Genomic DNA, 15727 nt, shown 5'->3' with positions numbered 1-15727 from the left:
AAGATTGTTGTTTATTTTTGTCATCAGTATTTACAGGCATAGAGAAATATTTAATATTTGAGCTGAAGTTTTCAGGGGCTTTAACACTTTGAAAGGGGCCATTGTAACTCAAGTACATTAACACAGCAGTAACATTATGAATGCAATAATGGAAACTACAGCTGTTGTAACTTACAACAGCAGAAAATATCACACCCTATATGACATGATGGTATAAATATCGCCACATCTGAAAGGCTACTGAATAAAAATAAATAAATAAAATAAAAAAATAAAAAATGATATATATATATAGACTGTATGCTCAGCATCCTACAGTCTGTTTGAGAGTAGAATCTTCCTCAGCAAAATCTTGTTGAGAAGTTATTAATTTATTTATCATACAAATTTATCACGATCTACAACTTTTCTGAAAAAAATGAAGAATACAATAGAACACAATAGAACAGGACAGAATGCAATAGAATAGAATTGACACACAACACAACACAACAGAGCAGAACAGAATGCAATAGGATAGAATTGACCAGGATAGATTAGAACAGATGACAAAACAACAGAATAGAATAGAATTCACCTGAACAGAACAGAATTGAATATAATAGAATGGAACATAATAGTTCTATGAATTCTAAAACAAAACTAAAAATACAGTCATACATAAATTAAGTGATAAACCGTCATAAACACCTTCTGTGTGATTTAAGTCACTCATGTTCCTGGCCAGAATATAATGAGGCTCTCTCTCTCTTCACTGCTGTTCTTTACTAATGGCTCCAATTCACAACTATCAGAATTCAGCGGGCATTAAAACAACTGTTGCAGCAGAGAAAGCAAGCTGCTAATGCTGAAGTAGCTATATTTTGCATACATTTCATGGAGCTCGGAAAAGCGACGCTTGATTTTGATGGTTAATTTAGATGCAGAATACATACTGTAGTTGGCGTTGAGGCTGGTGTGCACATGCAAATCGTCGCCCTGCTTGAGGGTGCACTGTATGAGCGGAGCGTGTTCAGCCCACTCATTTTTATACTACTAGTCTTTATGTCCCAGCCCAGCCTCCTCTACCAGTCTCTGATTCCATCTTGGCAATGACAGACACACACACATACATACACACACACACACATACACACACACACACACAGACACACACACTAATACACTTCACATACACTCTCAATAGGCCTCCCTCACTCACTTCTTTCTCTCACTGAAACACACATGCGCACCGTTTCCTCAGACTTCGACACATTCTCTCAGCTTCTCTATGGGTGAGCCATCATTATCTAGAGAGAGTGCCAGTGTTTGGCCACAGTATGCCTCCTTCCTAGCGATGAACTGAACAGCCAAGACATAGGCTGCTGGTAGTGACACAGCTGTCACAGACATGCCTCATTACTGCTGTTGCAAATGTCAAAGCACTAAAGTAATCACTCAGCTCTACTGGACACATGGTCATACGGTAATTTATTTTATGGGAGGAGGGGTTAACACTTGTGAGTGTATGTGGTGATGTTATGTAGATGGGTGGATTTTACACATTTCTTTTGTGAGACGGCTGCATGCTAATGTGACAGCAGGTTTCTTAGATATATGCAACAAGTAATAGCATGATGGACATTTTTTTTTTACACAAGCACAAACTTCCTTCAGAGTCATTACTGTCAATCCAGGAAGCTTTCAACTATGTTATACTACTGTATATATGCACCTGAAGCTTATTTTCTTTACTCCACACATGTCAAAACATATGTGCTGGACAGTTCATTGTTAGCAGCCCTTTGTTTGAACAACAGAGTGATGAGAGCATAGGTGAGGATCTTTCTTTTTTTTGTGCATATAGTTTAAGACATATATCATGACTAATTTAAATGATCACTCGCTGTCAGAGGTGATGTAACACTGTAATAATTCATCCTGTTGTCACAGCCGTCCGAATTGGGCTGGATCATGGTCAGAGAGGAATTGCTGTGGAAGTAGGTAAAGAGAAGCTAATCAGGTCCAAATCCGTAAAAGTTCCAGCCGAAAAACCAAAACAATGAGCTGACAGATGCTAAAATGCTCCTTAGTGCTGAGGCGAAGTACAGACTATGTTAATAATTCTCTGGGTTCGTAACTTCGAGTAAACCATTCTACATTACACTTGATTTATTGTTAATATAAAAGTATTGATTATATGTAGCAGCTTTACATTATTTATGTTATGTTATAAATTACCAAAGAGCACCCTGTTCCTGCCCAATCCTGAAGCAACAAGTATCCAACACACTGGGAATTCAGACGAGCAGGTTCAAAAGAAATGACTATATGGCTATTGAGCTATTTGTATGGACTGTTCAGATTCCTAGAGGTTGCCAGTATAGACACAGCTGAACCACACCGCTGCGGCAGTATTGTAAGGGCTCATACCTGGAATGTTCCATGGGCAGCTGTAAATTTTCCTGAGTAATTGAATTGCTATGAAGTCATTCAGCCAGCTAGGGTATGGTCACCGCTTTTCCATTCACTTTAGGTGCAGCATACACCTTAAGTCCTTTGACGTAGTTACCATAGAGATGTTGTGCACATGATAAAAGTGGCAGACTGGAGTCCTTGACCCTTGAGTTGACTTGTAATTTATGAAGGAGCAAGGAAAAAGTTATTTTCTAAGTCTTGTGCTTTGCCTGATCTGTAATACAAATGAAGAATTTGGGAGCCAGAACAATGGAAAGAATTAGGCACTTTAAAATGTTTGCATAACGAGCTCCTTCTTGCCGCAATGGTTCTCTTCTTTTTAATCACCTGCACTCTCCAGACCACCTACACCCTTCTTCATGATCAGATACAGGACCGACGGGTTGATGTATGATCCGAGGAATTAATCTGCTAAGCCTGATTGCCATTACCGCCATGCGATTATGCACTTTGATTACTGAGCCCACCCCAAGGACCATGACGTGCCCCTGTGCACATTTTAAAGGTGCGCATAAAATTATGTGGTGATTACCCCACAATGGATCAATCCACAAGCGAATGAGGCTGTGTGGCCATATAGACCGTCTCAAGTAGGACTGTGATTATTAATAGGTACTTGAGGTGACCTGATACCTGAAGCTTGGACCACTACAACTGCCTCTGATCCTTCATATAAGCAAATAAATTCATTTTCATACATTCTGAAAGTGATTATTGGATTATTGTTGTAGAGGTAGAATTGTTTGGAGTTCAAGCATGGATAAAAGGAATGTTGGGCTCTTCAGAGATGACTGGGGCTGTACTTGTCCCTCTTAAGATAGACTTCAGACATGTAATGGCAGCATAAATGTAGATGGGCTTGACACTGAGGAGGACAGCATGCCCCAGTTATGAACCTATATAATATAAATGAGCTGGAGGTCACCATTTGCTTGTGTATGATGCAAAAGAATTAAAAAAAAAAATAGATTATGCACAAAAAAACAAACTTTTGTGTGCCAATCAGAAGAAAGAAAAAGCTTGTGCTTTACAAGTAACAAACATGTAAGTACATATCATTCTGCAATGACACTTATCCTCAGAATTTGGGCCCATTTAATCCTTCACTGTCATTTATAAGGATTTTTTTTATTTAATCCTGAGCCAAAGTATTCATTTGGTAAAGCAGATAAATATCCCCATTGACTTATCCAGAAGCAATCCTACATCAAGCGATTAATTGGATGAGACAATGAAGAAGTGAAATCACATCTGTTCATGGTTTTTTCTCCAGTTACATATGGAATACGTTAGTCACACAGAAACATTACCTTGGATAACCCCCCCCCCCCCTCCTCCATGCAAAAGTCCTAATGTTAACATGTTTGCATTAGTAACACCCTGGCAAGGATTTAATGTACTTGATGTGCCACCATTAATAACAGAGGTCCATGTTCTGAGAAACCATGGTTCTCAGTGGCGGTCATATGTCCTCCTTGCACAATTACTTAATGGCTTCAGCAATTACATATATTTACTGGAGAAAAAACAAACATAAATGTCAGTCAGTGGAAAGGAACTGCTTTTATGTCTTTTGTCTGTATCAAAGCATGAGTTTGGTAAGGTTTATGACAAGGTAAACGTATTTGATAAAGACGACACAGCTGAAACCGTACTCACATGCTGTAGATATCAAGGACCATTTACAGTATGCAAATGCGAATTTGAGCTTCCAAATGCACAAATGCAGAAATTCCATCACTGGCCAGGGTTCAATAACTCTTCAGTCTTCAAGTGTCTGGATAATGGTCACTGTGACTGCACATCACTGCAATTCAAAGCCTCAACTATCCATCACTGGACAATGTTTGCCACTAAAACAACATGGATAAGCGAGTGCATGTTGATGCCGGTTGGGCCCTGTGCTATTGTAAGTGATGATGAGTGATGGACAGGAGAGGATGGGTACATACTATTCAGTGCTCCATGTGGCAGCTTGCATTTTCACACTGGTACAGTATGTTTGTCAGCTACAGACAACGCAGGCACTTACGCACTGCCGTGGGCAAGCAGAGTAGTGTTCTGCCAGCCGACTGCGTCATGGGCACATGCATGTCCTACGTACCACCGCGGAGTCCCTGGTAATGCATGTCTGCATAATTTGCAATGACAGACTGTAAGATCTTGGCATCATGAAAAGATGCACAGAGCACAAAGCATCTTGGAAACCCACTTTATGTATTGAAACAACAGTCTTCTTCCCCAAATCTCTTGCATGTACACTTTGCACCATAAATGAGTCACATTTTTTGACTTACTTGTATTACTTGTACTATGCTCAGAAGTGTGCGAATTTTACCAATTCGTATGAAAATACATTTTGGTCTGTTCTTGATGTAGTGACATACAAAATTTGTTGTCTTGAAAAAATGTCCTCAACATCAGAATTGGCAGAAATTGCTTGCACCACTGCATTTTCTCTCTCTCTCTCTCTCTCTTAATTCTAGTAGAGAGATTTCAAGTCTGTCTCTCTCTCTCTCTCTCTCTCTCTCTCCCTTAATTCTAGTAGAGAGATCTCAAGTCTCTCTCGCTCTCTCTCTCTTTTAATTCTAGTAGAGAGATTTCATGGCACAGAGACCATTAACTTCATTTACAAGAATGCACAGGCAGTTTTGACAAGAGGAAATTTCAGTACCACCATTCTTTGAGAGAAAAAAATACATGATAATAGACCATAATTGCATTCAGCAATTGAGTGGAAATTAATATCTCTTTATTGCAAAAATGGATGAGTGAATGAACAAAGGAATGAATGAGCCGAGAGCATCAGATCATCTCACTGACATGGCAAGAAAATGTCCTGCTTAACAGGTTTCCTGTAGAGATTATCATGGCGTTCTTGATGTTCATCTCTACATTTACGTCAGGATGAAAGTGATATTTGAAGGCGAGGGGACTCAGAATCACAGCACTGAGTAACAGGGTGTTCACTTTATTGTGTTTGATTCAAAAGCCTTGTGATTCACAGGGCAGAGAGTTGTCTAATGTTAGGGCTACAGTGTGGTGCCACAGGTGGCCTGTTATAATGTATATTTTGGGAAGAGATACACTCATCCGAATGCTGTGATGGGGGGTCTCAAAGCATGTATGAAACAGACCGGGCAAAGTCAGAGAGGAAAATATAGTTGATTATTCTGAACCATGCACAAGAAACTTGCTGTTTCCAGAAAATGTTTATTTTGTTCATAAACTTTTCATAAAAATAACAACATCAATATTAATTTAAAGTATTGTAGAAACTGTGTATGTACAAAATCTTTACTTGAACAGTTAATATAACTTAAGGCGAGTTAAATTACTTTTTTGCAGTACCCTGTTGGTGACAATGCCACCAAACGCTCAACATTGTTTTATTTTTAAGTTTTTTTTTGTTTGTTTTTTTTTTTTGCTAAAGTGAACATTTCAGCATTTAGTATCTCCAGTAAAAGATACCAGGTGTCAAAAGCCTTTCATCATCAAAGTAAAGTCCACAGAAACTCGCAGCAATGTGTGCTACCTGATTACTCAAAAGCAATGTTTATATGATTTGCTAGTCATTTCTAGCTTGATTAAACATACTTCTGTACATACTGTAAAATCATTTTTGTTGAAAAGCCGTACCACAACTAGTGTACATTCTGGTCCCTTTTAAATCTAGATCAGCAGTTCAATGAAATAACTCTTATCATACCAACAATGGGATGAAGTGCGAAAATGTTTCTGATATCAAATTGTAACATTTAAAATATTGTGTTACTAAACAGTAGCCCTCAAAAAACCAAGACATTATTAATGTTTTAGAATACATTTCACCTTAGAAATGACACTCAAATGTGATAAATGTAAAATATACAGTTAGCTATAAAAATACAAAGAAGTACAGTAATACAAATATATTTATTTCCCATTTATGATATATCTTTCACAATTGTAATAATCCAAACAATTGTAACACAACACAAAGACCAATGACAAAAAACACTGACAGCCAAATGATAAGAAGTTAAACAAACACTAAATTTGATCAAAGATGGACAGCTTTATGGTCAAAGCCATAAATTATGTTAGCCTACATTCATGTCAATAACCTTCACTGTGGAGTGAAGGAGTACCTTGACAGTGGCTGATATTCCGGTTAAAGGAAAGAAAACACATAAACATGCATTTTAAGAAACATAGTCCAAACCATTGCTCTAAGAATGCTAAAAGCAGAAAATAAGAATCTTAAATGGAGATATTAATAATCTGTAAGTGCAATCCATCCAGGCTCAGAGGCGGATGGAGGTTGGAGCTGTCCAGATGAAGAGGTGCTGAACAGCAGTCATGCAATGCCGCAGCAGAGAGGTTTGGCTCTACTGACAGTATCAGCAACAAGTCACTGTTGATCTGGTTACCGACTTTTACAACTTATGCATCTTTGCATAAAGTCAGCACCATCAGCAGCAGACAATAAGGCCGAAGCAGACCTCTTTCTCCCTCTCTGCTCCTCAAAAACTGCAATATTCGCAAAACCTCTTATGTCAGGCATTGGCTTGCCAGTCAGACCAACTCAGACATCAAGTTGTATAGTCAGCTGGCTTATCTTCCAAGACGGAAAGATCCTAATATTATATGTGTGGACACATAGCCGTGTCTTCAAATTCCCTCAGGAAGAGTGAATGGCCATGCACTGGCGGTCACCTGTGGCTTTATTTCCATTTTCTCCTTCTGTTTCAGGTGTACGCGCCCGTGCCGTTTCCTCTCGTCGCTCCGGGCAAACCGTTTGCCGCACACGTCGCAGGAGAACGGCTTCTCCCCGGTGTGAGTCCTGGTGTGGGTGGTGAGGTGATCGCTACGACTGAAACTGCGCAAACAGATGCGGCACTGGAAAGGTTTGTGGCCCGTGTGGATGCGGATGTGCCGGTTGAGCTCGTCCGAGCGAGAGAAGCGCCGGTCGCAGCTTTCCATGGGGCAGGTGAAGGGTTTCTCTTTGGCTGGGCCGTGAGAGGCGGCGGGGCTCTTTCTGGCCCTGGGGGGCTTCGTTGCACGGGTAGTGTAACTTTGGGCAAAAGAATCTGGCAACAAGGAAGAGTACAGGATGGAGTCTATGGTGCTCGGTAAAGCTGGTGATGTGTATAAGGAATCACACTGGTTAGATGGCTGTGGTGGTTCGGGGAAGGGTTTCAGGTTGGAGGAGAGGCCCATCGGCGGTGGTGGGAGGTAATTATTGTATAGAGGACTGGAGTAGCTCTGAGAACAGGTGTCAGAGAAACACGGTTCCTGCTTGATTCCTCCCTCCACTTTAAACTCCATCTCTGGGTTGGGACAAATTGGGGGGAACGTGTCTAAAAGTTCCTTTACATCCATTTGCTGATCGGGGGGGAAGTCGCTTGACATCGGGAAGGTTTCTGTCTGGAAACTCGTCTCCAAACAGTCAGACTTATTAAATGTTCCCCACTCATAGCAGCTGCTTTCAAACTCATTCTTGACCACAACTGGGAAAGAAGCGGCCTCTGACTTTGGTTCAGCCTTCTTCTGGTTTGGAGCTCGGGAGGAGCCGAAGCTTAGCTGGGAAGTGGACGGGTCTTGGGCCTGGCTGCCGGCCTGATCATCAGCATACCTCGGACATGTCTGGTCCGGAGAGTATACAGGAGGAGTAGGTCCGGAGCAGGTGTAGGATTGCCTCTTGGGGCCGGGGTCTCCAAAATTGCCGTTGCTGCTGCTGTCCATTGGTGCAGGCGATGGATAAGTTCCCCGACTGTTGCCGCTCTGTTGCACTTCTGAAAGTGGCAGAGTAGATATACCCACGATCTCAGTGATCATATTGAGGAGTGTTTCAGTGCTGCACGGCGCTCCCTGAGATGCCTCAACATAGAAACTGCCGGAGTAGGCGAGCGAGGAGGGGGTGTAGGTGTCTTTTGGGCACTCGCAGGGGTTAAAAGCAAATTCCGAGTTGGAAGCTTCGGTTTTGAGGGTTGCAGGGGTTCCTTCTGTTGAATTAGAATGAGACAAAACTTTGTCATCGCGAGTGTTTTATATTTGAGAATCAGTGCAAATTAAACGGTGAAGAGAATCTGCGTTACATAAACATGCATGCGTATTTTGGCACAGGAATGCCTTGACAAGACGCCTTCATATACACGACTGCACTAAAAGTGTCGTCTATTTCCCGCGGTACTCATAATTAACACATTTTAATTCTCATGCATGCACATTTTATCGACTGTGCAAAGATGCGAACTCACCGTGGCCAAACTGGGCAGGTACCCCCCGCTCTGCATCGACATACACCTCCTGGTTATCTTTCCGCACGCTGTTTTCCATTCCCAGGGAAGAACTGTTGCAATTGTCAAACTGAGGGTAAAAAGAATCTTTCGCATTCAAATCCATATTGTTCAACATAATGATGCACTTAGAAGTCCGTCTCTCCCAGGGAAAAAGGTAAAAGGGGAAAATGTAAAACAAATTATGCAGATGACTGTTTTCTTTCAACCCCCCTTTTGATGGTTTTCAACAAATGATCCAAAGTGGTCTGTGTCAAAAGGTGTAAAAAGCAATTAAAGGTATTCCTTTTCGTCTCTGCTCCTCGGTAGGTATTTGCTTGCTGTGGATTTCACATCAGCGACTTCCCCTCTCTCTCCTTATATACACTTTGGCAGCTCCCTCGGCCCTCCTCCCCATTCATCAGCTCCAGTGAGAGGATTCCCCGCTGCGTGTAAACTTCATGCCCATATATGGACAGAGGATGTGACGGAGTCCCCCCCTTCACCCCTCCTCCTCCCAATCCTCCCTCCTCCCATACTGTAGAGATGGAGTCTGACGTTGCAACAAGTGGCGACCAGTGTTGAGCGGTAAAACGTTTGTAATAATGGTATTTCTTTGCATATTATCGATTCATTATTTCAATTAAAAGGATATTAAAGTAAAGCAATGAGGAAAATATGAAGTCGTCACTCTTGGTATCAGCCTCCAGCCCTCAACCTCTCAAAATATCACTCTGAAGGTGAATTATCCCAAACGGTGTAGTAGCTACCTCCATCCGCTGATTAGTTTTGGCAGGTCCTCTCATGGTATCAGAGAAAAGATATTGCAAAATAAAATAAAGAGATGGCTGACTTGATCTTTAAAAATAATTTACAGGGATATTCCCGTTTTTTGGGATGAGAAGGCATTGAGCCGCCTATTGAGGACAGTATTGAGGGTAATGTAACGAGTAACGAGACAGATATAGGCTACTCTCAGAGTCTTAAACACTGTTTTGAATTGGGGGAATAAGAAATTAAATATTTTTGATTAAGGTGGCAACTAAAGGACAATTTGATTTCCTTACTATACATGATTTACAATATAACACAATAAACAGCAGATATTCCATGAACATAATAGACTTACTCAGATTTAGTCTGTATGTAAGAGTTCAGAGACACTATTTTGGAAAAACCCGTTGACGAAACAGCAAAATATTTGCTTCCATCAGTCATATAACAAAGTTCAGGGAAATGTATGCCTATGTTTTATAATGATGCATTAGTTTATAAGATATGAAAATAAAACGCTACAATAATCTATAACATGTTATAGGAAGATATTGTAGGTCTATAGATATTAAAGCAAACAAAACACTGCATGTTCTTTATAGTAACAATAATGGGACTGAGATAAAATGCCAGAAAACATATGATACATGATGTAGGAATATATTTATGATCCTAAACATAGTTACAGAAAAAGATAATGCAAGATCAGAATAATACCCTGTTACTAAAAGGTCATCATAGAAGAATCAGTCTATAGTAGTTTTTTTCCCTTTAAGGTCTCTTTTCTTTTAAGGAAGGCTAATACTGGAGACTAGTTCAAGTTCAAAATCAACACACTGACGCAACACGATACATATCTAAAAAAGCTGTAAGAGCAGTGCAGATTTCAGAGGTGGGACTATAGCTGTTCTTTGTAGATCTAACAGCCGACACTGTTCATCTGTGTGTGTAATAGCTTGCAGTGAAGATTAAAAAGCAGTACACTAAAGGTTGATTAATTAAACGATAAAAGGCAAAACTGCGGGAACCTGAATAGATAATAGTCGATTCTCCTAAATCCGAGTTCGAAAGATTATCTTTGAATATAAATTAGAACGAGTGCACTAATTTCTTTAAGTCAAATACAAGAACAACCTGCAGTCCAGTTCAGCAAATTTCTCTCCAGACACTTCCCTCTCTATCCAGACTGCATGCTCTAGATGTTTTCAGCAGTTAAACTGACCACCTCTTCCAGCCAGTCCACTGATTAGATTTACAAAATCCCTTCATCTCGTGTGGCCGCTGGAAATTGTGGTCGCTTACACCGTCAGGGCGAATAACTGCAGAGCCCAGTCTAAACGAACCCTTGGCCTTTAAAAGCATTGAAGGGAGTCGATAACACCCCTGAGGTGTTCAGTGGTTGAACCCAACTGTTCACATGACATTTCAACCCCCAAAGCATTTTTTTTTCAGTTCCGCATCTGTTGCTGGGTGCACTCCGTGGTCACACTTCCTATTACAAAAAGTCGATACTCTTTCATAGGACGTTGCAGTGTGCAGCAGACCTCTGACACCGGCTGGAGGTTCAGGACCATGGATAGCGACGGTGCAGCATTCAGCCGTGTAATCACACATGAACCGACAGCGCACAAACCCTTTACTTGTTGCTTTGCACTAAATGGTTCATGTGGCTCTGTGTTCATGTGAATATCATTCTTTTGCACGACATCAATCCAATCACACCCTAGAGGACTATGGGAAATTCTGGTCGTTACTACTGCGATGATTTTGCCTTAATCCTGTGGTGCATTTTTTTCTACAGAAGCAGTGGTCAACACAATTGTAAGGATCCTGTTGATACAACATGAGCAGGGACCCTGTAGTTTAATCAGTATAATATTAGCAATATACAAAGGTCCTACACAATCATCACAATTGTGGGATTTTTTGAGTCCTTTGGCTATACTCAGATGTTTTCCCCCATTGCTATAGAGATGCAAGACGATGCAAATAACAAGGGACATTTACTCTTCAACTGATATATGGTATTCATACTTAACTTGAATATTTCGTTCTTTTTTTGTTTGTTTTGTTGCTACTTTTGCTATGTTTCTGAGGGAAAGATTTTACTTTATACTCAGCTACATTTATTAGAAAGCTATAGGCTATAGTCATTATTACTCTTTAGATTAAGATTTTACACAATAAACATTGTTTTTGTTAAATTTCTCATTTTATAAAATATGCTGCCTCTTTATAGATCCAAAAACCCCAGAAACGCTCATCAAGCCATTCATTTAGCTCCATCTAAATCATTAAAGTATTATTAAGATACACTGACAGGAACTATTTTGAATAATGAGTTCCTTTACTTTTTATACTTTTAAGTACATTTTGTTGCGAATAATTCAGTGTGCTTTTATTTAAGTTAAAGTTTGAATGCAGGACTTTTACTTGCAATTAGTTTATTTTATATTGTTCTGTTGCAAATGATATGAATACGTCTTCCACCCCTGCTATTGTTGGAGTTGGAGGTACCCTCACAAGGAAACACAAAATTAATCTAGTGGATCAAAAGGTGATTATCGGAGTGAGAAAATTATAATGCTAAATTTTGCTACAAAACATTAATGTTATGTTATTTTTATACATTGAGTGGCCACTTTATTAGGTAGACCCATGCAACCTGCTGTAAAATCTACCTTTACAAAGCTTATAACATTACATTTTTTGTGACTTCGTCGGAATTGTGTAAATTCTATTAAATGTTTACTACTTAGGTCATAGTTAAAGGTGGTGTCGTACTGAACTACATTATATTAGTAGGTGTTTGTATTTTTTTTCTCTACCTATTTACATACATGAGTGAGGGAGAATAATAGAGAAACCTCAAAGTACAACACCACCACTAACCATGACATCTAAAAACTGAACATTATGGGCATTACAAAAGTAGACTTTATGGCAGAACAGTTGTGCAGAACTGCATTAGATTGACACTGAGTGGATTTTGGCATTTTAGCCTTTATTAAAGAGCAGACAGTCGAGATAGACAGGGAACATGGGGAAGGCGAGAAGAAAGGTGAAATGCATTAAAGGTCCATAGCCAGAGCCAAGCCAGGAGTATTGCCATCAAATGGTATGCATCATAACCAACAGGCTCCCAAGACTCCACTAAAATGATCTTTTAGATTGTTCTCTAATCATTCCTTTTTTCATTCAGTATTGTATAATGTATAGTTTTACATCTTCAAGGCTCTAAAAATTATTCAAATGAAACAATTTAAGAAACGGATATCACTTTTCATTTGGACTTTTCACAATAGCCACAGAACCTGTTACAAGGGGTCACCATGTGCACGTGGCTGTACAAAAGCACAAATGTTATAAGGTAAGTGGACCAAAGCAGAAAATCATTTCTATCACACCACTACAGACAGCATTTTACCAATAACCACAGGATTTTTTTCTTATTTTGAGACGTAATGAAAAGGCTCCTGTGAACTTAGATCTCTGGCTATTTGAAAAGTATCCAAGTGTGCTTTGTTATGGTCAAGATTAACCGAAGATAAGAAAGCTTGTGGGCTATATGGAATAAAATGTATCGTATCTACTGTAGCACAAATGCAAAGAGACTAATAGACATAATAAACAGCCTGCTTACACTAGACTACTCAAATTTTATGTTATCTCCTCCAATACTGAGTGGTGGAAAATGTATCAAAGGATCTCTGAGTCGCTTCCCTGTCATCTTTTTAAGGTAGTGTATGATAATAGCGTATAAGCTCTTTCATTGCAGCAGTGACATTCTCCGGAACAAATCGTTTTCACCTCAGATGTGCACTCTAATTCTAGGCCCAGAGATGTTTAGCTTTGTGGAACTTCCTCCAAGTAATCCAGAGTCTATTAAAACCAATCTGATCACACAGAGTTCAGATCACGGGATGCTGTTATGATAACTGCAGTGTGGCTAACCTCTCTCCTCCATAAAATGCCACAGCACAGGGACTAAGTAATGGATTTATGTAATGTTAGCACTTACTGACATTATAGCGCAGGGGTAACTCCATACTGGTGAAAGTTAAATGAAAGCCTTTGTTTTATTCCCTTGCATCTGAGCACTGTGAGACAAAATGCTCCTGTTTCTTATTGAACAGTCTGGTAGGTAGAGGAAGAATGTAGAGCAATACAAAGTTGCTTCCGTGTTTTAACAAGGATATTGACTTCAAAAGAGGTTCAAAGTGCTGGCTATGGCAAAAAGATGAAACATTGCTTTAATGAAAGGATATAGTTTTTCTACTGAATGGATAGTTTCAGCAGAGTGCAAGTGGAACATGATTTTATATAGACTAAACCTAAAATAGAACTATATAGAGCTATCTATCTATCTATCTATCTATCTATCTATCTATCGATCTATCTATCTATCTATCTATCTATCTATCTATCTATCTATCTATCTATCTATCTATCTATCTATCTATCTATCCATCTATCCATTCATCCATCCTATCTATGGCATCACTATGAATTTATGCATATACATCTCAATGCATATTTTAACAAGACTAAGAGTCTGCAGCCAGCAGCGAGGCTGTGCTTTGAGCTAAGTGCTTATTACAGCAGGCTAACACGCTCACAATGCAAAGGCTAACAAGCTTTTGTTAAGCAGGTATTATGATTATGGTATAATGAGAATGTCAAGCCAAGTAAATTTTTATTTGTATAGCGCCAATTCAAAACATAAGTTATCTCACGTTCGCCATCTTAGTTCAGCATGTTAGCATACTAACATTTGCTAATTAGCACTAAACATAAAGTACTGGTCAGGCTGCAAGGAATGTCATTAGTTTTGCAGGTATTTGGTCATAAACCAAAGTAGTGGACAAACTAGAAACTTTATGGTGACACCACATGAAGAGTCAAGAAGACCACCAAAGTAATTAGAATTTATCCTTTGGGGACCCTGAATGTCTGTACAAATGTTCACTGTAATCCATCTACTAGCTGTTGAGATATTTCAGTCTGTGGACCGACAGACAGACCAACATTGACAAACAGGCCGCCAGTGATTAAAAACACTCCTGTAGAGAAAAAACACATCTGATTTTTCACTACATAAACTGTATTTTGCAAAGTAGTTTATTCCCTACTTGCTTAAAAAAATCAATGTCCTGACAACTACAGACCTATTCTCACTAAATTCAAACTGTCAAACAGAAAAGAATTTAAATCTCTGTGGATTATGCATTGACTGCATTACTCCTGCTTTACTGATTGTATGTGCAATGCCTTATATTACTTACATAACTGCTAAGCTTTGTTCCCCAGGGAAAGGTAAATACCCTTTTTATACTGTAAACCCCTGGCCACGTTATTTTCAGGTTCACTACTGGACAGGGTGTGGGAGTTTTGCCTGCACTTGAGTGCCTGATAGAGGTGAAGAAGCAGTGAGGAGTGACTGCCCTCTGAGATAACCACCTGCAAGATGAAGTACAGGTTATACAGTAATGTCTGTCTATATATTCTAATTTTGACTTTTGATATTATTTTTCAATGTTATAATAACAAAATATCTAATCGGACTCTGTTGTCTATTATAAAAGAAACAACATCTAAAAATAAAAGCATTAACGTTTAGATAAGATACTACATTCTGCTTCCGACAAAGCTGATACACATCTTAAGATGAATCCTACAAGCTGTGGCATGTTGATTTTGCAAAACTGTGCAAGCTATTGACAAAAACTACAGGCACATCAATAGATGATATTACACCTAATTCGCGCTCTGTACATACTGTTTTAGAACTTAGATTTTCAAATCCCTATGAATGTGAGACTATGAAGTCAAGTCTGAGCCAGAGACCAGAGTTGAGCTGACACCGTTCAGCAGTCATGGTCGCAAAATAAGTTATCATTTGCTATTCTCTTGATAACATTATTGCCTTTGTTCTGAAATGAACATTGGTTAAAATCAGATAAGTAGGGGACTTTCACTCGTTATTGAAAATCGGTAGCCAGTTTCTCATCCATGGATTTCCAATGGGAATTCTAAATTTAGTGGAAAGCTCCACTGTCTTGATTTTCTCAGACCTTAACCATTTAAAACCCACACTAACTTTTGTCTCAGGACTAAAGGATTTTAAGTGTAGGCTGTTTCTGGTGTCACATTCACGATCATTTTATACTCATAAATCTAACTTCAAAATGAAATATATCTCACTTGAGTTACAGTGGCTCCTCAAAGTCTCAATG

General features: G+C 39.3%; 1 protein-coding gene across 1 annotated transcript; it reads right to left on the bottom strand.

Annotated features, from left to right (window-relative positions):
• Positions 1-5236: 5236 nt before the first annotated feature.
• LOC111670410 (uncharacterized) lies at positions 5237-9080 on the bottom strand. The gene is made up of 2 exons (XM_023427116.2): positions 8700-9080; positions 5237-8444 (listed from the first exon to the last, which is right to left on the bottom strand). Exons 1-2 carry the CDS (start codon positions 8854-8856, stop codon positions 7111-7113), a joined length of 1491 nt encoding a protein of 496 aa, XP_023282884.1. The 5' UTR covers positions 8857-9080; the 3' UTR covers positions 5237-7110.
• Positions 9081-15727: the final 6647 nt, after the last annotated feature.

The sequence above is a fragment of the Seriola lalandi genome, unplaced genomic scaffold (genome assembly GCF_002814215.2).
Source record: "Seriola lalandi dorsalis isolate HSWRI2012SDOR001 ecotype SW California unplaced genomic scaffold, Sedor1 jcf7180002054851, whole genome shotgun sequence".
NCBI lineage: Eukaryota > Metazoa > Chordata > Actinopteri > Carangiformes > Carangidae > Seriola > Seriola lalandi.
This window is presented reverse-complemented; position numbering and strand designations above follow the sequence as displayed.